A 26632-nucleotide genomic window follows, 5' to 3' on the forward strand; every position below is an offset into this window, starting at 1 on the left:
CTGGTGTCTCGACAACAGGTTCTGCAACATCTTGCATACCGAGTTGTGGTTCAATAGGAGCTGAAACACTTTCAAGTGGTTCCCGAATTTCTTCGAGTTGCACCGTGCTCCCACTAACTCTCTTCACGAGAAACTCTTTCTCAAGAAAGACACCATTCCGGGCGACAAACACTTTGCCTTCTTCCCGGTTATAGAAATAATATCCTTTGGTTTCCCTAGGATACCCCACAAAGAAGCATTTATCAGATTTGGGAGTGAGCTTATCAGACGACAAACGTTTTACATAAGCCTCACAACCCCATATCTTAAGGAAAGACAATCCGGGACGCTTCCCGGTCCATATCTCATATGGTGTCCTCTCTACAGCCTTAGATGGAACCCTGTTTAACGTGAAAGCAGCAGTTTCTAGAGCGTATCCCCAGAAGGACAATGGAAGATCAGATTGGCTCATCATCGACCGGACCATGTCTAACAAAGTTCGGTTCCTCCGCTCGGACACCCCATTCCATTGTGGCGTGCCCGGTGGAGTCAATTGTGGAACGATTCCACATTGCCTTAGATGATCACCAAATTCATGGCTCAAATATTCACCTCCACGATCTGATCGCAGAAATTTAATTGTCTTGCCTATATGATTTTGTACTTCATTCTGGAACTCCTTGAACTTTTCAAAGGATTCAGACTTGTGCCTCATTAGGTAGATGTAACCATATCTACTAAAGTCATCGGTGAAAGTAATGAAATACTGAAAACCACCTCTAGCTGTAGAACTCATCGGTCCACATACATCTGTATGTACTAGGGCCAATAATTCATTTGTCCTCTCACTTCGACCAGTGAAAGGCGTCTTAGTCATCTTGCCAAGTAAACAAGACTCGCATGTATCAAATGATTCGAAATCAAATGAATGTAGAAGACCATCTTTATGGAGCTTCTGCATACGCTTCTCATTTATATGACCTAATCGACAATGCCAAACAAAAGTGGGATTCAAATCATTAAGCCGAGGCTTCTTTGTATCAATGTTATAGATAGTTATATCCTCAAGATCCAATATATATAATCCATTTACTAATGGACAATTACCATAGAGCATACCATTCAAAAATATCGAACAACACTTGTTCTTTATTATGAATTCATAACCGTCTTCTTCCAAACATGAAGAAGAGATAATGTTTTTGCCCAAGGCAGGAATATAATAACAATTATTTAATTCCAAAACTAATCCTGAGGGTAGCGATAAGGAGTAAACGCCAACGGCCAACGCAGCAACTTTTGCACCATTGCCGACGCGAGCATCCAGTTCGCCTCTTGCACACTTCCTAGTCCTTTTCAGTCCCTGCAACGATTTGCAAGTATGAATCATTGATCCGGTATCAAATACCCATGAATCATCAGGACGAGTAGCAAGATTAATTTCAATAACATTTATACCTGAAGATGAAGTCTTACTTCCCTTCTTCTTTTTGAGTTCTTCCAAGTACAATTTGCAGTTCCTCCGCCAATGACCAGTCTTATGGCAGTGGTGGCAAGTGTCAGAAGCGGCAGGGCCAGCCTTGGGCTTTCCAACAGGTTTAGGCTTAGAACTCGAGATCTCATCCGAAGTTTTAGCCTTGTCCTTGCGCTTTCTCTTCTTGCTATCCTTTTGAACCATCATCACATGACTAGAGCTCTTCTTAATGCTTTCCTCAGCAGTTTTTAGCATCCCATGCAATTCAGCCATGCTTTTCTCCATGCTGTTCATATGAAAGTTCAAAATGAACGGCTCGAAGCTCGCAGGGAGCGACTGGAGAATTACATCCGTAGCCAACTCAGGGCTAAGGGGAAAACCAAGTTTTTCCAGGCTTTCAATGTAACCAATCATTTTGATCACATGAGGACTGACTGGACTGCCTTCTGTTAACCTGCACGCAAACAAGGACTTTGAGGTGTTGTACCTCTCGGCCCGAGCTTGGTTCTCAAACATGCCTCGGAGTCCCACAATCATATCATGGGCATCCCTGTTCTCATATTGCTTCTGAAGCTCAGAGGACATACAGGCAAGCATGAGGCAGCTAACATCCAGTGAATCGTTGGTGTGCTTCTCATAAGCCCTCCGATCCGCGGCAGGAGCATTATCAGCTGGTTCATCAGGATAGGGGACCTCTAGAACATATTCCTTTTTCTCTTGTTTGAGAACAATTCTCAGATTTCTATACCAATCAATAAAGTTTGTTCCAGAAAACTTCTCTTTTTCAAGAATCGATCGCAAATTAAAACTGGAAGTGTTACTAGCGGCCGGTGCCATGATCTACAACAGAAAATGCAGGTTCAGCACTATGCCTATGTGAATCTTCTATTAAACAATTTAACAAAAGATACTCCACTATATGTGTTTTCCCTCTAACAACATATAGAGGATCAAGATCCATATTCAACTAAGTTCTAGTGAGCTTTGGCATCACTGCTAGAAACTTAGTGATATAGGTAAGCAACGCCTTGCTAATCACATCCCTATGTGACTCTTGTTTGCTGGGTGGCATCGAATGCCCCGGCGCCCAACATCATGCCCCAAAGCCCAAAACCGTTTTGATAGCTTTATCAAGTAAACCAATACTATGCGTGTGGATGTCCGACATCCACTCTAACTGGTTAAGATAAATGATGGCACCCTGCTTTGGCAGACCTACCACACAATGATCAAAACCTTTGTAGGTGCAGCTATTGGAAGGGCATCAATTACTCTTGATTTTTCTGAGGGAAACTACTCTATCATGAAAATCATATCCACCACATATAAAACATGAAAGAATAGTATGACAGGAACATAAAAACATCACAGGCAATCATATTAACTGTGACATAGTATGGCCCCTTCACATGGTGATCTTCATCGCCACGGTTCCTGTCCTCCGGGTCATCATGCTTCAAATCTCCATGATCTTGTTCTAGTCTATTACACCTAATAGCACTAGATAAATTACATGAGAAGAAGCATCACAAGTTGACACGCAGGCCGTTATACAATAACATGACAGCCTTGGGCTGCAATTAACCATGACACGCAGGCCATGAAAAATTACACACATGCATCACATATCACAAGGCCATACCAGTCACAACATTCTCTGCAAAAATGAGTTAAGCGTAGAATCGAATTCTAATGTCGTGATGGGATCATGTTATTACAACAATCTATGCGTGTACGCAACGGCGGTCCCTAATTCACCTAACCAATTCACCTAACCAACAATCTATGCGTGATCGCATCTATGAAATCGCTATGAAAATCTCATCGGATCGATCGTATCGAGCCAATTCCGAGTCATTCATAATGCCTCAATTTCCATTAGATCAATCCCATTGATCATCGCGTGAGGTTTTTCCAGAAACGATGACAGCACACACGACCTCGATCTGCTGTTCTCCCGACCATGTCGCGATGCACGCAGTTAGCCCCGATGGTGATTCCAGCCGGTAGGGGCAAGTCGCACGCAAAAACAGGTGGGAGATCGAGCTAATCTTTTTGGCTATGTGGTTTCATCGACTGGCATCTCATCCGATCTCTAATTCACCTAACCAACCGTGCATTGATCAATCCATCATATGAACTGATCAAAAACAATAGATCTAATCTATTTCTATCACATATCTTCTATATGTGACTGATCCAGATCGAAAACTACGCAGGATGGCTCTGATACCACTGAAGGGTTGCGGGTAGGCTACGCTAGCACAAAATAAATTTTCTCTACCGCATTCAACCAGGAAGCCATGCGAGTAGGGGATCATGAATCGTTACCACTTGACGAGCAGTGCAGCGGAAGAAGAGTTGGAGCAGACCATTCCAACGTCGTGCGCGTCAAGTAGTCGATCGTCAACCTCGTCCCGAGCACGTCCCGAGCACCTTCCGAGTACTCGCGGGTATGTCCCGAGTACTCCCGAGCAGATCAGCACCGCAATAGTAGCAGCGCCTCCACGGTATCCACACGTACAAGGATGGAATCGCCGTGCGCCGGTGTGCTAGCACCGCGCGCCCGGCTAGGGTTTCGAAGGGAGTTCGGGAATAGGAGGCGGCTAGGGTTTCTTAAGAACTCCGTGCGCCTTGGCCCCTGCCTATTCTTATATAGAGCACGCTAATGGGCCTTTAATCAACATTAAAGCCCATTATGACTCTAAACCCTAATGGTCCTTTAATCAACATTAAAGCCCATTAGCAGATCCAATCCGCAAACTCGATCGCCTCTAGGGCATATTACCAACAGATACAGCAAAATTTCAAGAATGCAAATACCAAAACAAAATTGCAAGGCACAAAGGGTTTCGACAGTAGATGACCTAACATTTTTTTTGGCTTTTTTAGACTAGGTAAAAGAACATACTAATTATGAGAAACAAAATCTCTAACCGATCTACCTAGAAATCTGATACCACTTGATATCCCCATGATATGGGGTTGGGTGTTCCAATCTTTCAATAAGAGAACACTCATCGGTTTGGTGGAGACAACTTTGATGATCCAGTTATACCTGTACGATGACAGAGTGACTAGGCGATTGCTAAACCAACTCCTAGATCTTACTGACCTTACCGCACGAGTAGCCTGAACACGAAGTTCTTGTCCCTACAAGCAACCGAAGACAAGCAATAATAATTGAAGGCAATTAGAATTATAGATTTAGATGAAGAATGATATATTGATAAAGGTGGTGTTCTGCAAAGTAGTCAATCTAGTTGGTCGTAAGACACAAGTAGAGACAATGTTGTTTGGCCCTAGGCAAAAACAATACTTAAACAAAACTCAACTAATTCTGGCCACACTTGGCCTCTATTTACGGGTATGCAAGCCCCCTATACACTACCTCATAAACTAAGGAAACAAAATTAGACTCTAACTCTTATATGTTGCAATGTTGACTCATTTTAAGGTTTTCGAGTCGCTCATGAGGAATCTATTGATGGGCTTGGATCCATTGGAGATCACAATGTAATCATTCCAACCTATGGCCAAAAATTTCCATTGGACTTTGCATGTTAGAGATATATTACTTTTGTTTCATGGAAGTTTGTTGAATTCGAGTATAATTTGAAGTCCAAGTAGCAATTGCATTGGAATGCGACTAGCTTGTTCCTACTCAGGATCCGACCTCCCACTATAGGAGGACAAGTAGGAACTAGACTTGAAGTCCGACAAATTTTCGACAAGCTCTAGGTAAGCTTCAACAATCCCCGGTAAGGGTTCAACTTGAGCTATCTTCTCCCCATATTTCTGAGTAACAAGATATCACAAGAATTATTTAGTAGCATCCCATCATCGAAAATATGGTTATGAATACAAAGGAATGAGCTCACCTCATGATTCAATTGACGTGCACGAGCTCATGTCATAGGACCTTGCAATGGCACAGCAACAACTGATTCTGGACAATTACTTGTAATGCGTGTATCCATAATAGTGATGTTCTCATCATCCTCCCCTTCTTGACTTGAATTTGTCCTCGATGGTAACTCATCTTCTTGTCCCAAATATTTTGGAGGATCATTTATTGTGGTTCTATCTGAAGGACTGATATCCTCATCACCTAGCTGATCAATTTTCTTTACTCTCAGCATTGCGTAGACCATTTTGTTGTATGGAATGGAAGGGTGTACTTCCAATGTTTCCATATGGTGCAAGAGGGGGCATCCATTGTCAAGGTGTATTCAAGCGGTAGTGAAATTGTAGCGGGTATGCAGTGGAACCTCGAAAGTGTGTAAGAGTTATCCATCGACCAATTGGTGCTTGGCAAATATGGATGACATGACTTCTTAGTAAAGTGCACAACCTCTACAGATTGTAGAACTGGTTAATCAGTCATATAGTTACAAGTCGTAAGTAAAACCTCGAGGGATTAGAACTTGATAGTTTGGTTTGTTCAATCATGGTGGTTGGAACTATTATTGAGGTGTTGGTCAACCTTGGTGGTGGGATCATGGTTGTGGTGTTGGAAGGATGAATAAGTCAAGATGGTTATAATCTTGATGGCTTGTTTATTTACTGTTATTCACTTAATCATTACTTGCTTTTCAATTGTTTTAAAGTAAATATTGTTTATTCAAGAGAGCCAATATTGATATATTATTGTTTAAGCCTTCATATGCATCTTATTTTCTCACAATTTGGTGTGTATAACATGTGCTCACACTTGCAATCACCAAACAAACTCAATTAGAGAAGATGCTGGGGGATTTCATGGAAGACGGATCATTCTAAGGTGTTTTCTATGTCGGTTTGCATGTGGGGTCATCGTGAAGAATAGAGTCTACGTAGTTCTATTATAGTTTATTTGGATCTTGACTCTCAAAGGTTAGTCTACGTAGTTCTATTATAGTTTTATTTGGATCTTGACTATCGAAGGTCACTTTTATAGAATGTTTTAACTACGATTAAGTTGGATATTGTATTGATTATCATCTATGATATGTGTTGGGATTTATTCCTAGGCTCAGCACATAGATGAGATTGGTCTTTTTCTTGGACCGAACTTGACACCTCTCCTCCCTCATGATTTGATATCCTAGTACTTGTGCCATTAAGCATTGCTTCAAATTAGTATGCTTCTTTTCTCGTTCCTTGTCATCCAATTATGCTAGGCCCTCAAATCTGAGCACGAGCATGTAGCATACATTAGGTAGTATATCACTCTCATCAAAAGCATAATTTAAAGTATATAGGAATGGATTCACCTTATTCTTCAGTTCCCGTGAACATGCTTGTGTCAATGGTTCTTTGTATGCATTGGAGATGCTTTCAACTTTTTTCTCAATTCATGCCGTTCAGATGGACTTGAAGCATTCACAATAATTGGTGGAATAACATGTACTGTATAATTGGTCGAGTGATCCGTATCATCAAGTGGTCAGAAATTCTAATTATGTTCTATCAAAGATTGCAAGGTAGACCAAGTTTTTTTGATGGTGGAAATTTTTGAATATCTTGTGAAGCAAGTCTTCCACGGCATAACCTTAGGTTCTTTGGCCATCTCTATCGGCCAAGCCTCTCTTTCAGTCACTTTCGGGACACCTAAGAATTTCCAAAAAGAAAAAAATTAACATGGTAGATTTTTAAATGGAATACAATGATATTATTAGTTATCCAACTCTGGCAAAGTTAATGGCTAGAGCCCACTACACATACCAGTTTGTGAAGTTGCTAGGACAAAAAGGAATCATCATGGTATGCAGAGATAAGCGTGGCCTTGGAGTGTGATCAGAAAAACCGTGAGCTTGTTGCGTAGTAGACTTTGCATGACGCTAATTCTGTGCAGAAGCAACCCAAGCATTGTATGTCCTGATAGGCTTCATGATCAGTCTTAAATAGGAACTTGAGCTCGTCACTTTTCTTTGGGTGAGTGCAGATGTGTTCATGTGGCAGTTGTATGACATGTCCAGAATCCCTAGGGATGTGATCGAGCATAGGCTAGCTATTCTACCTAGCTCAAAACATGTTCGATAGAAACTCCATCAATTATCTAGTGATCAGCAAGAAGCAATTCACCAAAAAATCAACAAGCTCTTGAAGGCAGGCTTTATACGAAAATTCATTCACCCAAAGTTGTTGGCCAATCTTGTAATAGTGAAGAAAGCTAACGACGGGGTGGAGAATATGTGTGAACTTCACCAAACTCGGAAAAGGCATGCGTGAAGGATCATTTTCCACTCCCAAGGATCAATTAGCTGGTTGACTCAACCTTTGGTATGAGTTGCTTAGTTTCTTGGATACATACTCGGGTTATCATCAGATTAGCATGTGTAAGTAACATGAAGAGAAAACATCCTTCATCACACTTTTTGGAGTTTATTGCTATGTAAACCAACTATGTGTTCAGATTACATTTGATAGCCAAATAAGATAATATGGAGGTATATGTTGATGATGTATTTGTTATGAGAAAGGTCAAATAGGATATACTCATCAATTTGCAATAAATCTTTGACAACCTCAGGAAACATCAAATGATGTTGAATCTTGAGAAGTGTGTTTTTGGAGTTTCCTTAGGAAAGTTGCTCAAGTTTGTAGTGTCTAGTAGAGGCATCGAGGCCAACTCTTAGTAGATATGAAACCTATCAAGGAGACGGTCGAGAAGTAGAAGCTTGTTTAGATAATTGTACATTACGTGAGTGAAGTTTTGCATGGACCCAAGGTATGCTATCCATAGGTATAGAAACTTCTTTATGCTATGCTTGTGACTTCTTGTAAGCTTCGACATTATTTTCAATTGCATAAGATTACTCTTGCATCTACCTTCTCACTGGGAAACATTGCCAATAATCAACAAGTAGTTAGGAGAATAACTAACCCGTTACTAATGAGGACTATCGCTCCTCACTAATAAGCTATTCTGACATAGTGCGCTAGGGTTTATAAAGACCTCCGAGCCATGAGACCGCCGCTACCCTTAATTTTTAGATGTTGTATCGTGGGTCTGGCCACTTAATGATTCTCAGTATCCCAAAGGTCCGTCGAAGGTCAAATCACATCTACTCAGAGAGCTTGCACAAACGAAGAGGCATTTGACGATTCTCTGACTAGCTTGGTAATGGTTCGATTACAACTCAGGGCCACGATTTTTTGTGCCAATGTCCCGTCGTATTTAATGCTTGGAATCTCTTTTGACACAAGTGGTTGCAGTTGGAACAAAATCCTATGAAGACCAGTGCACTATCCCTCCAGACACGCACAGTTTTCAAACGTCATCATGATCTTGTGCATGGAAAGAATCTCTTCACCACTACGTGAAATTTCCGCTATGATGCTTCAAATTTCAAAACCCGTCAAGCGAGGAGTTGCTTCTCCTTGTTCTTTCAAAAGGTTGAGATGATATTTCTCGGTTGACCTAGAATTCCTACTCGGATGGAATACCTACTCGATGGCTTACACAATTACCCAGAGGTGATTAAAATCCCAATTAGATGACTCAAGGATTTTCGGACATCCAGCTAGACATAAAATCCTATCTGGGGACTCGAGTTATCACTTGAAGAAATAGCCTGTCAGAATATTTCTCTTTGTCGGGCTTTGTTTTTGATCCGTTGTAGCCCCATTTCACAAATTAATGGGGCTTAGATTAGGGTTTCTTTAATAGTGTATGCTAATTTTAGTGCAAATTAATCACAATCAATCTTCAAATGTTCACAAATAAACTTAAGAACCAATTAAACCTAAATGACAATAGCTCATAACACTTAGAGAAAGCCGTAAGCATCATCCCACTATCAGAATCCTAACTTTTCTTGATGGCCAAACAAAAATTTTCCAGGCCAGTCGGTCATCTAGCAAAAATCCTCAGGAATACACACTACATGAAAAAAGGCCTTTAGTAACGGATGATAACTATGATTAGTGATGGGTCCCGTATCCGTCACCCTAAACATGTCAATAAGATCATTAGCGATGGATTGTAACTATGGCATATCACTAATTTCAGTCGTTAGTAACGGGTCGTAACCATGACCTATCATTAATGACTGAATATTAGTGACGGGTCATACTCTTGATCTTTCACTAATTACTGATGCATATTTTTTGTGTTTTTTGACATGGAAAAAGTCAAAAAAATAATATTTCACCCCAGCCATCCCAACATAGACATCGTATGTACCCCACAAGCCATGCTATTTTTCACACTTTTCAGTCTGCGTTCGGTGGGAATCGAACTGGCGACCTCCCCCTCGCATGTGTTGCCCCTTACCACCTCTCTTATCATGTAGTTGTTATATAAACCGGATATTTTATCCTTTTAACCTTCTTTACCAAAGATCATTAGTGACGGATTAGAACCGTGACCCATCCCTAATAACTGAACATTAGTGACAGGGTAATCTTGACACATCACTAATTACTGATTTTGCCAAATTTCCTCGAGGGTTATAATTTTGCATATATCTACATCCAAATTTGTATTAATATTTTATGAATTTCTGAAAATGTCATGCAAATGATCGTAATTTGCTAGGTTACCTGAAGTGCCTTCGGTAAAACGAGCTTAATTTTTCCATACGGACTTCGATTTTGACGTTTTTTTAACCCTATGAACATCTACAGAAAAAGGTGCATCCTTTTCTCTACCACTATGTTGGGTTTGGAACAAATTTCAAGGCCAAATTCGGCCCAGAAGATTGAATTCACATCCCCTGAAGTTTCTGCACTATTTTTCAAAACACATGTTTGTGTCCATAGTCACCGTCTCTTATATCAAACTTGAGCAGAAATATACAATAGTTCCTATTCTAGTGCTGGTGAGGTGAGAAAAAATAAGAGAAAAATAAAAATATTTATGAATAGCCTATTGCATTCTATCTATTCTAAAATAAAAGGTTATGTAAATCCAACTAGTCTGACTTTCTTTCTTCAGATGTACGTAGTATTGATTAATCAAAAGGAATAACAATGAATCCAATCCAATCAATTAAAAAGAATAATAATGAATAACTATATAAAATAAATATTCAACTCTAATCCAGTTAATCAAAATTAACAACAATGAGTATCTTAAGTGTTTGACAAATGCTAGGCGTTACGAGTACAACATACAACTCTACATTTTTTCTTATTTTTTCTCACAACCTTGTTTCATTTTCCATTTAGTGCTGCTAAGGTGGAAAAAATCAGAGAAAAATACCATCATTAGTGACGGGTCATAATTTGATCTGTTACTAATGACTAGTCTAGAACGGCTTGTCACTGATAAATTGGTCATCAATGACAGGTCATAACTTGATCCGTCACTATTATCACCAGTGACGGGTCATATTACAACCCATCATTAATGATCACTCATTAGTGATGGGTGCATATCGGGTCCCAATCACATGATACATTAGTGATGAGTCAGGTTTTGACAACCTATCATTAATTTTGTATCTTCTTTATATGTTTTCCATGTAGTGTATAACGCAACATGGTCTCACAGAAACCAATGTCAAGAATCAACAGTAAATCGAGAAGGATGTGCATTACATCATGAATAGGAGTCAAGGAGTTAACAATGCTAAATTCATTTCTATATATTACCTAGGGCAGTTTTATATGGAGGAGTTTATCTGAGTACCGTGTAAGTTTATATATTGACTTCTCGGAAGAATTATTGTGTGGCGGTGACGAAGATGATGGACAAAATTCAATGAACAGACATGATTCATATTTGACCAAATAAGTTTTGTTAACAACATTACAGAAAAGTCAGAAGATTGACGCTTTAGAGGGAAAAGAGGAAATGTCATGGTATATGCTCTATGAATGGTACAACAAGCAAGCATTGTATTTAGTTACAATGCATCCATGTTGAAATAAGTAGTCGACTGTTACCATTTGTTATGAAACATCGCAGCACAACAAAATACATTAAAAGATAAGTTGCAACTTCGAAACCAAATATTGATCTGAATACCTCCCCCAAACAACTGCAGCAAGCATCAAATTAATAGTTCAAAAAATCTAATAGATCAAACTAGCATTTCCTTTTCTAAATCTAAGTTCGACAAATATATTGTTGGAAAAATGAAACAAGAAATCTAGTTATTGTTTTGTGTCTTGCATGATCACTCTACCAAAGTATGTGTACTTAGATGTTGTCTCAAACATTAATGTTTCATTGATAGACTGGTCAATTTAAACTTCAATTAATTATTTTATCAAACTCTTCAAAGTTCATCTGATTTAATCCCATTGTGCTTTAAAAATTAAGATGCAAATAGCAACAGTTACATAAGGGACTCTGCGCAAGCTATTAGGTGTTAGATTGTTGGTGATCTCGGCTAACTGACATCTACCAGAATAGGGCAACAGTTGACCAGAAAGTGCCCATGGTCGGTGGGCCTACACCGTTTCTCCTTGGCTCAGTCCCAGGCCACGCCATGCTATAAGAAAGCGTTGGCGACACCTGCTATGGGTGATTTTCGTTTTTGGGAGAGCTAACCCTATCCTACCGATTAAGGACCAGCACGGCAGTGGCTTGAAGGCCGACACCACCATTGCAAGACCCTCCACGACGTTGTTCTTCTGAGATTGGCACTATTGACATCTTCTAATCGGATCCTAATGGCTTCCCCTACGCATGTCTACATCGAGCCCTACATCACAACATGCCTACATCGAGCAGGCTGAGGACTTAACAGCCTCCTGAGGCATCTCCAATCTGTATGTCAATTAGATATGTGTTAATGCTAAGGTGTTCATGAGATTAGGCTAAATGATCCTCACAGTTAAGATGTATCTAAGTATAACATAAAGCTCTCGTTGAAATGGAAAATGCTTTAAGCTTATTTATGTTTATATATATGTATGTAGATTTGTAAGCTTGGCTCTATGAATTTTGTTTATGAGGCATTATATATAAATAGGTAAACTAAATGTCATGTTAATCGCATAAAGCATGATACCATTGTATCTGCAGCAAAATTCTACTCTCGACTTGCGCCACAGATGATTGGCAAATCTTGACCTGATACAAAAAAAAAAGGTGAAATGCATGCAAATTTTTGTAAACTAGATTTGCGGCACAGTTTCGTCCATGGTGTTTACGGATTTTTTATGCAAGCAGTAAACATTGGTGTTTAGAAAACATGATCAACACAGAAAACCTAAAATAGGAATATTGATTAGTATCACTTTAATTTTGTATTAACTTACATAGTTACATGTACATATCCGGTATGTTGTTTCCACTGCCTCATTTACCGACAAAAAATGGAATTTACAAGGGTATCTAAGTTTCATATCCCTCAAAAAATCATGGGATGAAATTGAACCCTGTATAAATCTACATCCCTAGGGCTTGTACGAGCTCACCAACTTGGATTACTGCCATTTGTAACCTCCAAGTATCAAAATTCTGCTGAAGCAGAAACTTCTTCGCCTTGCTCATAAGATCATCTCCATCTTTTTTCACTTTCGCAACCTTAGGGCACTTGAGCAACCCTAAATAGGCTTCCAAGTCATGCACACAAGCAGGGTCTCTTGCCTTGAAGAAGTCAAGAGCAAGCTCAACGCCTACATGTGTGTAGCATGCGCAGCTCCATGGCAGCTCCAACCTGCCTCCCAAAACCCTAGAATTCTCGTTCAAGAAGATGCCGGGCAACTTGGTGATAGGGTCATTGACATTCACCACCCTTAACACCTTCACGCCGAGCTCGTCGCACCGGTTCTTGAACCCCGTGTTGCCGACCCTCGGGCCGGCGAAAGAGTAGACAGTGATTGGCACGGTGTTGCCTTTGCCGTCGCGGTTCAGGCCGAGCTCGGCAAGGTCGTAGCCGAGGAGGAGGGCGAGGGAGCTACCCATGCTGTGGCCTGCCAGAGTGATGCTGATCTCCTCGTGCTTATATTTCATAATGAGGCGTGTAACCTCGGAGAGGAGCTGGTTCCGGCAGCTGCCGCGGGTGAACCGGCAGGTGGCGTCGTCGGAGGTGTAGACGGAGAGGAACCCCGATTCGACCTTCACGTCTGGGCGGGGGTCCGCCGGGTCGAACCTCGCCGGCTCGAGTGAGCTCATCATGTTGGCTACCCACTCAGACCCGGTGACCGTGCCCCGGAACGACACGATGATGTCGCGACGGCCGAGACGCCGTGCGATGTCGTCGGACGCGACCGCCACATAGCCGATCCACCGGCTCGGGCACGGCCCCGCACCTCCGGGGAAAGCGACGTCCGGCGCCGCGTAGATGTACCTGGTGACGACGTACCCGGCGCTGGCCATTCCAACCGCCTCGAGCATCCGGGCCTTGCCGTACTTGCAGTTGAGGTACCGCTTGGAACTGGCGTCGAGGTCGAACGCCTTGTACGTGGCCGCCACGAGCTCGCCGTACCGGACAATTTCGGCGCGGAGGAGCGGGTGCAGCGGCGCGACCAGCCCGGCCCAGTCGCCGGCGCCTTGGATCTCCCGCCACATGCTCGCCAGGGACTGGTCGTTCTTCTTTCTCTCCGGCATGACAACCGGTGCGGCTGGCGTGGCGTGTCTGACGTTTACCGCAATAGACGGCGCTGACAGCCGCGTCGTTTGCGGCGTGGCCGCCACCGCAGCCACCGCTGCGGTGGACGTCGTCGAGGCGTTGCCGCGCTGCTGGTGCGGCTTAGAGCACAGTCCTGGGGACGGGTTAGACACTGGGAGGTGTACCGCCATTGCTGGTCAGGTACTGCAGTTGGAAGGTTCGCAGCGAGATGAGAGAGGAAGAAGAGAGAGGAGAGCGAGCTCGGAGCTTGGCGGTTGTAGCTAGGACAGGTGAGGCGTGCGAGCTTATATATATTGTGGGGTGGGGATCCTGAAACCGACGCGGTGCGTTCGTTTACTTCCGAGACGTGTTGGCCGAATGGAAAGCTGAGAGAGGGAGGATGCAGTTGAGTGTTAAGGAGCACATCTTGCACGTTCCTCGCGGGGATTTGACTGGCGCCGCAGCGGCGTTGAAGCGATGGCTCACATTTCCCTTTCACTCTGTCTTTTCCTTCCCTTTTTGCGTTTCAGTCCATCCACTCCTGCTATTTGCAACCAGAAGCTTGTGCTTGTTTTCTCGTATTTTTAATAGAAGCTGGCTTTGTTTTTTTTTAAAAAAAATCTAGAGAACAGGGTACCGAATTAATTTCATTCTGTACAATTGGATAGAGATGAGTCACATGGCAAACGGTCTTGTCTTCTAGCTATTCTTTTCGCACCATCCTATTTTGTTCTCTTCCTCGCAGCACAACACCCTAATCAGTTTCTGTGTGCACCATCCCACAACATCACCCTTGCCACCCTCGTTGACACTACCCTCCCTATAGCATAAGAGATGACATCACAAAATTACCTATGAAACTATTTATTTCGCAACAAGCAGGTTACAATGATATTTTCATTTTCTCTTACTCAAATGTGTGATCTACAACACTTTTGTTTGCATTCAAGTAGTGTCTATCTATCTACCCGAAGCAGAGTAATCGATAACATTTTTAAAAGGTCATGCTTGGAAGAGCTTAAGAGCGTTCATCAACTCTGCAAAACTTATCCAAAATAAAAGAACAGGAAAAGGCTCACAGCCCACTATCTGTGACCACACCAGCTTGTGACAAAGCGAAAAGAAACAAGATAGTACGCACAGAAAATATGAATACGTCAGGTACCCATGTGCAAAATGATCGTATGGTCGGTAGGGGCCTCTCCGTTGCTCCACGTTGCATACGTGCAAATTTGTTGAGGATCGTGGGGCGTGGGGGCCGCGTGGGAAGCTCGTCACCTCCTTTATTATCATACCCCCCGCTCGTGCTGCAGGCAGCCGTGCTGCTACTCGCTACGCGGCAATTGAGCGATGCCATACCGCGCGCCGAAATTTGGCCAACCGAGAATGGTACTGAATGTGTTCCTATTCTTCATACCTTTTTTAGTCCGTATTTAATTTGACTGGTCCAACTAATTTTATGGGGAATTAAAATCAATGTGTACATCAGTAGAACATTTGGTCTACGGTTTCTCAAAAGTAAGCTGAGCGCTAATTGTCAAACAGCTAACTGAAACTTGATTAATATTATAACTAAATAAGGGTATGTTAGTTTCAGTTACAAATTCTGAAAAGTAGTTTCTAGATTATGAATTGTAAAAAATTAAATTATTAAAAGTCAGATTTTAAAAATCTTTAAGATGGTAGATTTTAAAAAAATTGATGGACAGTTCAGTAAAATAGACATTTATGATCTGTGAAAAGCTGAGGAAAATCAGTTTCTTCCACTCAATTTGTTGGCACATTTAAATGTACTCGTGTATTGTCATGTGGGAAATGGTCTTTAAGGGTGTGTTTTGTTAGATATGATAGGGTTATCTTTGTTTTTCTAGATAGATGATTTAATTTTCTGTTTAGTTGATAATGAGCATATGGCTCCTTCAAATATAATTAATATTATTAATATTCCTTAAATTATATAAGGTTCAACTAAAAGAGCACGTGTGCGATAATTAAACTACCAAGTAAACTTGTTCCTTACTGTTTATACTTTTTTTGGATGAATTACTACTAAATTCTTGTGATGTTTTATTACTTAGAAACGTGGGAAAAGCACCACAATCTTACTCGAATATCACCCATCGAATGCCAAGTCTACTCAGACTCGAGGCTGAGCTCTAGTCGTGGTCGTGGTTGAAGTTGCGGTCGTGTTTGAATAGCAGGACAACACAATAATAAAATGGGCATAACTCTCTCATACGAAGTCCGTTTTAGGCAATTTTAGACATTCTGTAAAGCTTACGATGAGTCATTTCCAATCGATATGAGCTCGACCAAATATTCCTTATAGTTTAGTCAGAGTCAAAGAAATAAGGTGTTGCGTCACCGTTTTAGATCTAGTTAGGTCTTGTAACCGTGTCAGGGTCGGAGTCCAGGTTGTGTACACCTCTTTTCATAGCTACACAACCCTAGGTCGATCTTCTCACGTCCCCCCTATATATATACAGTAGCCCGTCATAGCTTAGGCTTGGATTTTACTTAGATTATTTTGTTTAATACAGTTTTGCCGCTTGTTTAATTTGTGGAACCCCAACTCGAGTACTTTATTGGTAATTAGAAATATTCAGATTGCATCTACCTGTTCTTGCTTATGTTCTCGATTCTCTTGCAGGAAAAACTTTCTTGACGAGGTTAACCGCATCTTGGCACAGTTAATAACAACGGAGTAGTGTTATAGTGGTTGTGAGGGTTCTCGATCTGTTCTGTTCAAAGCCTTTGGATCATCAACGTCGAAACTCCATCAATCGACTTATCATATTACCTTTCGGAAGATCGAGAAAACGCTCATCAAGTGGTATTTGTGTTGTTGAGTTTGAGTTAATTGTCGGTGTCTTTTTTGCTAGTCGAGTCATCGTGATCTTGTTTAGTCTTGCTGTTTAGTCGTTGTCTACTCAAGTTTGACCGCTAGTCGAGTCCACGATCAAATCGTGTTCGACCACTAGTCGCTTTAACCATTTACTCGAGTTTGTCAACTAGTCGAGTCGACCATCTACTCAGATTCGATCACTAGTTGCTTCAACCATCTACTTGGGTTCGACACTAGTCGTTCCGACCACCCACTTGAGGTCTAACCAGGCACTCTGACCACCCACTCGGGGTCCCGACTGGTCACTCTGACCACTTGGTCAGGGTCCGACCAATCACTCCGACCACCCACTCGAGGTCCCGACAAGTCATTTTGATCACCCAGTCGGGGTCCTGACCAGTCACTCGGACCACTCACTCGGGGTCTCGACCAATCACTCTGACCACCTAGTCAGAATCGCCCACCTTCTCTGATCCGACTACCATAGTCGAAACAGAGATAGCCAAAGTTTAGAGAGAGTGTATCTTTTTATTACCTTTATACCCCTACTCTCTGAAAAAACTTTTGTGGCCCACATACCTCACTGCTCTTAGAAAAGGTAGTAGAAGAGCTTGGAGTTTGTGTCACATTCAAAAAAAAAAAAGCAAGCAAGAAGCAAAGAGTGAAAAAAGAAGAAGGAAAGAGTGCAAAAAAAGAGAGAATTTAAAAAAAAGAGAGAATCGGTTTGCATTGCGAATTTTGTTCGATTGTGCTTGTGTCTGTTATAGTTTTTGGCTTGCTTGAGCTAGTTCTAGGAACGTGTTTGGGCTAGCAATTGTGACGAGTACTGTCAACTTTTACTCAACTTTGCTAATCTGATTTCAATTATTATTATTATTCCTTGCTACTAAATATTGCCTGTCTAAGCGACACCTTCTCTCGATCAGAAGGTTTCTCCCCTTACAACTACTTCACTCGTACCTGATAAGGTATCACGAACCAGCCACCGGTTGTGCCAACTGCGGTGATTGGTAATAACACTTGCAAGAATGTCGTAAGATGCTTGGGAGTGTGTGACTCCACCTCCACCATTTAGTAGTCAATTGGGATAATTTATCTTTCGTTGTTTTCTATCTTCGACAAACCATGGCAGGAGAAGCAATCAGATGCCTAGGAGTGTGTTTCGAGGGAAGAACTCACAATGCATATAAATTGGACCTACCTATAAATTTTAGGGTTAGTCTCACATTTAACATTTCAGATTTGAAGCCATATATGGGAAAAGAAGATGGACTTGAGTCGAGGATGACTCCAATTCCAAAGGGGAGGATGATGATTCCATGACTCCTTCAGATATGATCAATACTGTTAATATTCCTCAAATCATACAAGGTCCAATTACAAGAGCACGTGCGTGACAATTAAACCACCAGGTGAACTCGTTCCTTGCTGTTCAAGTTTCCTTGGATGGATTACTACTAAATTCTTGTAATATTTTAATCCATAGGAATGTAGGAAAAGCACCACAACCTTACCCAGATGTCACCCCTCGAAGGCAAAGTTTACTCGGACTCGAGGCTGAGCTCTAGTCGTGGTCGTGGTCGAGTCGTAGGACAGCATGTCAGTAAAACAGGCATAACTTGGACATTCTGAAAAGATTACAATAAGCACTTTCCAATAGATATGAACTCGACTAAATATTCCTTATAGTTTAGTAAAAGTCAAAGAAATAAGGTGCTACGCCACCGTTTTGGATCTAGTTGGATCTTGTAATCGTGTCGGGGTTGAAGTTCAGGTTGTGTACGTCTCTTTCCATGGCTGCACAATCCTAGGTCGACCTCCTCACGTTCCCTCTGTATATACACAGTAGCCGTCGTAGTTTAGACTCGGGTTTTTCCTAAGATTATTCTGTTTTATACAATTTCGGTGCTTATTCGATTTGTGGAATCCCAACTTGAGTACTTTATTAGTAATTAGTAATGTTCAGATTGCATCTACCTGTTCTTACTTGTATTCTCGATTCGCTTGCACAAAAAGCCTTCTTGACGAGGTCAACCAACTTATCTTATTACCTTCGGAAGATCGGGCAAATGTGCATCAGTTGGGATGGATGAGATGAGCTAGTTTTCTGTTTGGTTGGTGGGATGAGAGTGTATAGGACGAGCTAATTTTTTGTTTGGTTAGTGGCATTAGAGTGGACAGAATGAGCCACAAAAGTAAGCTCTTTTAGAGAATTTTAATTAAATATTGTTTTATACTTTTTTATCAAATCAATTAAAATAGGTTGTTACCGACCTCTAGTTTATTCATAAAAATGTTTGAACTTTTAAACCACTTTTGTACTCCAAATAAAATCTAGTGTTAAAAGAAAAATCATGAACACGTACACGGATGATCGCACGGACCAGGCCAACCTGGATGGCTCCATCCAGCAATTTTGACTGGAACAGCTGATCCAAGAATCTGAGAGAATTTGCTTCGATGCTGGCCGCCCCGTCCACGCCATGCAACGAACCAAACATCAAAAAAATTAGATCACAATCTCCCGACTAGCCCTATCCACCAAACCAAACGGACCCTAAGAGTGTACGCATGCATGCATGCATCTATTGCTGGACTAGAAACTACTATCGAGCATCAATTGAACCTTTTGAGAAATTAATAGGGATGGATAAGTCAATTTAACTAACACCTTAATCCATGTTCCGTTTACTTCGCATAGCCTTGGAGTCACTACCTTGATTTATCTAGAAAATATCATATATTTAGAAATTGTGGGCACCAGGATTTGAACTATATTGGATGAAATCATATCCTCGCACCTCCACTATTAAAACAAGAAATGGTTCCTAACCTATTGGAATTTCTAGAACACCACAATAGTTTAGTTATTTGAATAATTTACATGAAAATATATACATGATTATTGAAAGAGGAAAAATCAATGAGGTCTCACAACATTGTATATTTTCCCCAATATTTCCAAATACCTAAGTCATTCTTATGAATTTCACGATGATTATATATATGAGTACGTTTTATAATTTTCAAAAAGAATATAAAAAGACACTTTTTCCTTAGGATTTACCATTCACTTGAATTTCCTCTGAAACTGCATATATATTCTTCCAAACAACACCTTTTTTGCACATTTATTGAAACAAAGGGATGGTGGACTATATTATTATTTTGCTCGTGGTACCCTATAGACAAAATCTAAACTGGTTTTGATGTATCCTTGTGTGATTTGCGTAGTTGTATATATTGGTGACATGGGCAACACATTTATATAGATTTTGTATATATTGTTATACACAATACTCCCTTCGTTTCGTTTTACAGAGCGTATTAGGATTTGAAAAAGTTTTTAAAATTATACTTGGCCATTATTTTCTCTATAATGTATTATCAAGTGTTATAAAAGTAATATTATATTAAAAGATATGTAAAATACGAATCTATTGAGACAGCTTTTGCACAATACACACACATATATATATATTTTGTTATACACAATATTCCCTCCATTTTGTTTTATAGGGCATATACGATATAAATTTTTTTTATAGATATACTTTGGCCATTAATTAGTCTATAATATATTATCAAGTACTATAAAATTAATATTATATTAAAGATATGTAAAATACGAATCTATTGAGACATCACAATATATATAGTGTGCAAAAACTATCTCAATAGATTCGTATTTTATATATCTTTTAATATAATATTTTTCTAATTGTTATTCAGGACTCTTACCAAGTTTGCCTTCTTCACTCTAATATACCTATAAAAACATAGAATAGTTTCCAGTAGGGTAATGCACAATATTCTTGGAAAATAATTGTACCCCAAGCGAGGAGGGAGTGTACCTCCCTTGGTGGCGGCTGCCATTGTGCATCTAGCCGATTTTGTGTTCGATCCTTGGGATCGAGTTGGGTGTGTCACCCGAGCTTTTCTCCAGTCACTACGTGAAAAAAGTTTATAGATATGGATAATAATTCTTATAGATGACCGGTCTCACACTTATTATCTCGAAAACATCACTAATGACTAATCATTGGTGACGGGTAAGAAGCTATCATCAATGATGTCATCGGTGATGAGTCATACCATTACCCATCACCTATAAGCATCTCCCATGTACTGGGGTGACTGACATAAGTGACAGATAACCTCTTCACCTATAATTTATATCCTAACATAAGTGATGGGTAACTAGGTTACCCGTTACTTATGTCTATCACCCATGTGCTAGGAGGAATACATAAGTGATGGGTAAGATAGTTACTCATTATTTATATTTAATATAAATAACAGGTAACTAGGTTATCCGTTATTTATGTGTATGTTACATTATGGGAATGTCCTATTTTCATGATGCATCATGGAGCGTAGCTAGGATTTAGCAGCCGTCTTCTCCCTGCAAACGACAGCAATACATCCAAATCTATATCGACAAACACGCATATAAGAACTCACTTCATCACATCATCACAAAGGTTACAAAGTTTCAATCAATTCATTACGGAATCACAAATGTTACAAAGCTCGGATCAACTCATATTACATATGTAAGTCCTCATAACCTAGGGATTCTATAGTGGAACTCGCCGTGTAAGCTTATGACTTTAGTCACTAAGAACTCTGTTATTTGTCATCGAATCTCTAGAAGTGCACTGTCGTAAATAATTTGACACGTAACCAATGTCATGTTATCATGAAATTAAACTAATTATTGAAATTAGTTACGAATAATCTTGTATTGAACTTACATAAGAGGATTTGATATCCTTCATGAGGAGCATGTTCCACGCAACATAGAATCCGCAGGTGTTGCCCGGTGGTTGTTGGTGGCATTGCTGAAAAGAAAATTTAGTGTTAGACAAAAAGGAAAAAACAGCATCATAGAGCATTTGGTATTCTGTTAGGTAGCATTAACCGCAAACCCAGTCTTGTGTGTAAGTCTGCGGCCGACTTTTGCATGAAAGTCACGTTGTGCTCAAACATACTTGTCAAAAGCCCTACATGAGGATGGATCGATTAGGGAGCATTTGAATGTTAGGAAAGTTAAATATGCAAACTAAGTCAGGCATAACTTACGTGTCGAGCATTGCTTTTATAGCGTTGTAATCACGCTCTTCAGGTTTGCCTTTTCGTCCTACTAGTCTTAATGAGTTAAGGTAGAACACTAAGTCCCACTTGAGGCAAATGACCAAAAAGATCCAATGGCCACCGTGTTGTGGGCACCCATGAGGTACTGCATTTTGGAATATTGTTGCATTGCTCTGGCGACATGGTCCATAGTGTAATCGGGATAAAGTTGGATGACTGATATTGTAATGGCCTCAGGGTCAAGACATGCGATGGAATCCTTATTCTTATTTGTTCTTCCATCAAGTGTCTACATGTAACAATATAATTAGATTCAAGACTTAGTGGTAATGAATATTTAGTTTAAGGGACTTACAACGTGAAGATCTGTAATAACAAAACATCCGGACCATCAAGGTTGAAGAGGTCGTATAAGTCATTCATACCCACAATAAAGTAGCCGTCGTCATTACTTAAGAGGTGTCGTCGTTTGTACTGTATGACTATGAATATGGCATTGTTGTCTTTAGAAGTCTGCATGTAGTAATTATGCAGGTCGACACATGCATGTCCCGTCCTTGCTAGGCCATCTACCATCATCATGGACTTCCCATATTGAGATTTCATGTTGGAACTAGTCCACGTTGCTCCAATGTCTGTGGACTTCTTCACCGGTACAATGGCCTTAAACATCTTCGGTAGGTTCTTCTTAGCTCCCTTTTCCTTCTTCTTTGGGCTCTTTAGGGGCGACATAATTGGTTCTGGAAGTGAGGCTGCCAGATGCAGAGGAGAAAGCAGTGAAGCCAGCTTCTCTAGAGGAGGAGAAGGCAGCTTCACTACCTTCTCTAGAAGTGAGGGATGCAGTGGCGGTGCACTTGGAGCTCGTCTAGATTGGGATGCACTAAAGACAACGATGTTGCTCCTCTTCCACTGAATCCTTTGATAAAGAGCTTCTCCCAGAGTTGTGACTTCATCATTGGGCGAGGGGGATCTCCAACGCGTGATCAGTGGCATTGCTATGTACCATATCCACCATAACCACGGCATAGCCTACACGTATCGAGACCGTATGTAATACATTGACACCTAGAAGCACCTAACCCCTTGCAACCTCGATGTGATACCCACTAGTCCTGATTACAAGGCTGCAGGGCGTGGGCCCTTCTAGCATGTCAATCGTATCCAGCTCAGTCACGACAGCAATTACTTATTGATCGACCTCCTTGGAGGCGCAGCTACTCTTCCATGCAGCTCTGGGGTTAGCTTCCATTGGGATGGAAATAGATCCTTTGCTGCAAGCTGCTCTATGATGTTTGCGTAAACTTTTTAGGTGATATCTTGTGTCAATGTCTGTGTCAATTCATCCACAACTATTACAGGCCTCTTCCTCTTCTTGTATATCCCAAAGTCTTCGGGAAAGCCGTATTTCCAGCCTTGGGAACTTGACAAACCTCGCACTCGACCTGAGTACTCCGGGTTTTCCAGCGTTGTTGAGAGAACATCATGTTCCCTGACCCCAATGAAAGAATCTTGGCTGGCTTCGGCTGCCTTTTCTTTTACTTTTTTAGTGACTGTCTAGGTTTCGGTGTTTCTGAATGTGATTTCCCCACTCTCGGACAGCTCACCCCTTGCATGTAAATATGACTGCGATCTTCCTAGGAATTGGAGCCAAGGATTCTCGTGGCCTTCTCTAGATAACTTTTCATCCTCTGCTTGCCATTTAGCCCTTTCCCCAGCGTACCCATTGCGTCGGTCCTATGGTTATGCTTGTTCCTAGCCCAAAGCTGCTTCTTCTTCTCACTCTCATTTTTTAATACTCTGAGTTCTTCATCTTCACAAAAGCATCCCAATCTTCCTCTTTCATGTGCTTGTATCTCTCAAAGGGTGCCACCCCTTTAGCCAAGTACCGGTTTACAAGCTTGCTCTTAAAGCTTCGGTGAAGTTTCATGATTGCTTTCATTACTACATTGAGCACGACGATTATTTAATGTTCACTCATGTTTCTAGGGTACTCTAGATACTCCTTGATGACATTATCGAATAAGTCCCTCTTAGCTTCGTCACTGAGGTCGCCGAACTTAGTCGTTATCGGCACCCTCTCCCAAACAATGAGCCCTGGGACCATCCGGAATCTATTCAGGGCCTTTTCATCCATAGGCAGCCTATCAGCATCGATTCCCGTGACGGTAACCTTGCTTGTCGGCCACTATGTTTGTGACCTTGCCTTTCAAGCTCATGCACTGCTACCAGCTGTCTGGCTTGGAGGCACTGCGTTCTCCATCTAGAGAGGAAACAAGGGGAGTTGACATAAACAATACTCCTTCATTCAATAAGTATAAAATGCATTGACTCGTATCAATACCTCTTCGGCAGATTGTATTCTTCATCACTTGCCTGACGTCAGCTCTCCCGCATCGGTCACGGGTCAAGGCTCGGGCTGTGATACTGTCTTTCGCTGCTTTCGGAGGAGGATGCGTACGGGCTTGGGCTCCTATCCGTCCCATCTTGTGCCAAGGTGGCCTCTAGTGCTAGCATCCTTTATGCTTTTGGTTTCTCAGGGGTGACAGTCCTCTCAAAGTCAAACTGTCTCCCCCTTCATTTTTATCAATTTTAGTCATTGCATGCAACATGATCCCACATTCTATTTTTTTCTGCCATCTTGGACACTAAAAACTATTGCAGCACTAGTCCTCTCCTATTCTAGCTGATATCTATACCTTTGGGGATTATCCATAGACATATATATGCTTTTTAAAAAAATAGCTAGTTTGCATAGTCCATAGATAAAAGTATGTATTCCTTTCTTCTCGTAGCTAAGAGCTGTGTCATGATATGGAGAATCATGATCATCAAGATAATTCCATAAATTCTGACATTGTGTAGAATTCCAGAAAAACATTCAAATGGATTGAGTCGCTCCATGTATGTTAACATTTTAGAGATCCTGATTTAATTGTAATGACCAAAAGATACCAATCAAAAATTTATGGTACACTAAATCAAGTTGGAGGACCTTAGGAAGATGTATCTATGTATTTTCTCAAAATTCAAATATCAATAAACAGAACACATCTACAATACTAAAGTCTCAAATAAGAAGGAAAAGGATTGTTGATGTATTCTTGGGTTAGTTTCTGCCTTTTTTCTTAGGTAATTATTTCAATCAATGGTCAATACACATAATCTTTGACAGCAAAACTGGAATAACAGTTTGAAATATCATGTGTAAACCATGAACTAGACAGCATGTATGATAAGTGTGATCTTAGTAAAAATAAATAACAATTGGCCCCAGGGCAACTAAGTTCCTGCCCCCTAATTGCTCTATTGTGTATATCATCAATTGGAAGGATTATAAAGTTCTTAACTAACTATATAACCAAGTCAATGCCCTCAAGCCAAGTTATCTCATCACAGAGTGTGCCGCTGAATCGAACAGAACACTTAGATTCTGGACAGAACTAGTAAAGAGCTGCCAAGATAGATGTGGAAATAGAACACAAGATCCAAACAATTACTCAAAAAAGCAAAATGATGAATCAACTTCCTTGCCCAGAATCTAGTATGCTAACCAAGTTCTGAGTTAACAGCATCACAACTTCTAAGGATCAGTGATAATAAATAGCTCACTATAAAATTGAATTAAGCACTACACCTCGCATACAAGAACATATCAGGGAGTGCTATCAACGAGGACTTCCAGAGCTACCAAATACATTAATCAAGATCATAGGTCTTAAGCTATTGTACTCATAATCATGCCCAATCTTAGTAAATCAAGTCATCATCGAGCAACACAAGTGCGCATCTAAACTATAGCTGTAGGCTACACTACAGCAGGATTCACCTCGAGCTAAAATATGAGAGGTGGGGGGGGGGGGGCGGCAAGCTTCACCTTGGTGTGGGGGAGATCGTGATGCGGTTAGCTCAGTTGGAGGGACACCGGAGGCAGCAGTCGATGGAGGGAGTTCGTGGATGGGGAGGCCGGGGCGACGCGTCGGGGACAAGGAGGTCGGGCGGCGCGTGGGGAGGCCAGGGCGGCGCATCAGCGACGAGGAGGCCGAGAGGCACGTGTGGAGGCCGGGGTGCGTGAGGAGGCTCTGGGCGGTGGTCAACCCTACCACAGGCAAAATGACGTAGGCAAAATGAACAAAGTGCACGCGGGGACTTGGTATATATACAAATAGGTAATAGGTGACATGTGATGAATATCACTCGTCACCTATAAGTACCACCCGTCACTTATTTTACGTAAAAAGTGACGGGTTAACATATCACCCGTCACTTATGACTTGAAGTCATAGGTGACGGGTTAATAGTATCACCCATCACCTATGACTTATAATCAGTGACACATGAATAATATCACCTCTTACCTATCTGTTTGACAAAAAATTTAGATTCAAATTCATTAATATTACAAATTTACATTATTAATTTAAATTTGACATTAATATTACAAATTAAATATATAAAAATTTAAAAATGATATTAATATTACAAATTTGACATTAATATTACAAATTCAAATAACTTGAAACCTAAAATTCAAATTTGACATGAATATCACAAATTCGACACTCAAACTCAAATTCATATTTTTCTTGCTTTATTGACATGGATCCCTTCATTATGGTCGGAACGCAGGTATGGAGTTTTCTCGGTCGGCAAACGGCGTGGCACGATTACAGTAGCAAAAGAGGGGATTTCATCAAATTGATTAAACTCCTACTCATCAATGACATTTGCAACTCCGATGGTACG

At 41.0% G+C, this 26632-nt stretch overlaps 2 protein-coding genes across 2 annotated transcripts; both read right to left on the reverse strand.

The window, feature by feature from the left end:
* Window positions 1-1231: 1231 nt before the first annotated feature.
* On the reverse strand, window positions 1232-1928 carry LOC133887459 (uncharacterized). The gene is made up of 2 exons (XM_062327425.1): window positions 1438-1928; window positions 1232-1342 (listed from the first exon to the last, which is right to left on the reverse strand). The coding sequence occupies exons 1-2, from the start codon at window positions 1865-1867 to the stop codon at window positions 1326-1328; spliced, it is 447 nt and encodes a 148-aa protein (XP_062183409.1). The 5' UTR covers window positions 1868-1928; the 3' UTR covers window positions 1232-1325.
* Window positions 1929-12633: 10705 nt separating this feature from the next.
* Window positions 12634-14213, reverse strand: LOC133886954 (phospholipase A1 EG1, chloroplastic/mitochondrial-like). Its single transcript, XM_062326867.1, has one exon. The coding sequence runs from the start codon at window positions 14136-14138 to the stop codon at window positions 12783-12785; it is 1356 nt and encodes a 451-aa protein (XP_062182851.1). The 5' UTR covers window positions 14139-14213; the 3' UTR covers window positions 12634-12782.
* Window positions 14214-26632: the final 12419 nt, after the last annotated feature.

Source organism: Phragmites australis, chromosome 12, assembly GCF_958298935.1.
Source record: "Phragmites australis chromosome 12, lpPhrAust1.1, whole genome shotgun sequence".
Lineage (NCBI taxonomy): Eukaryota > Viridiplantae > Streptophyta > Magnoliopsida > Poales > Poaceae > Phragmites > Phragmites australis.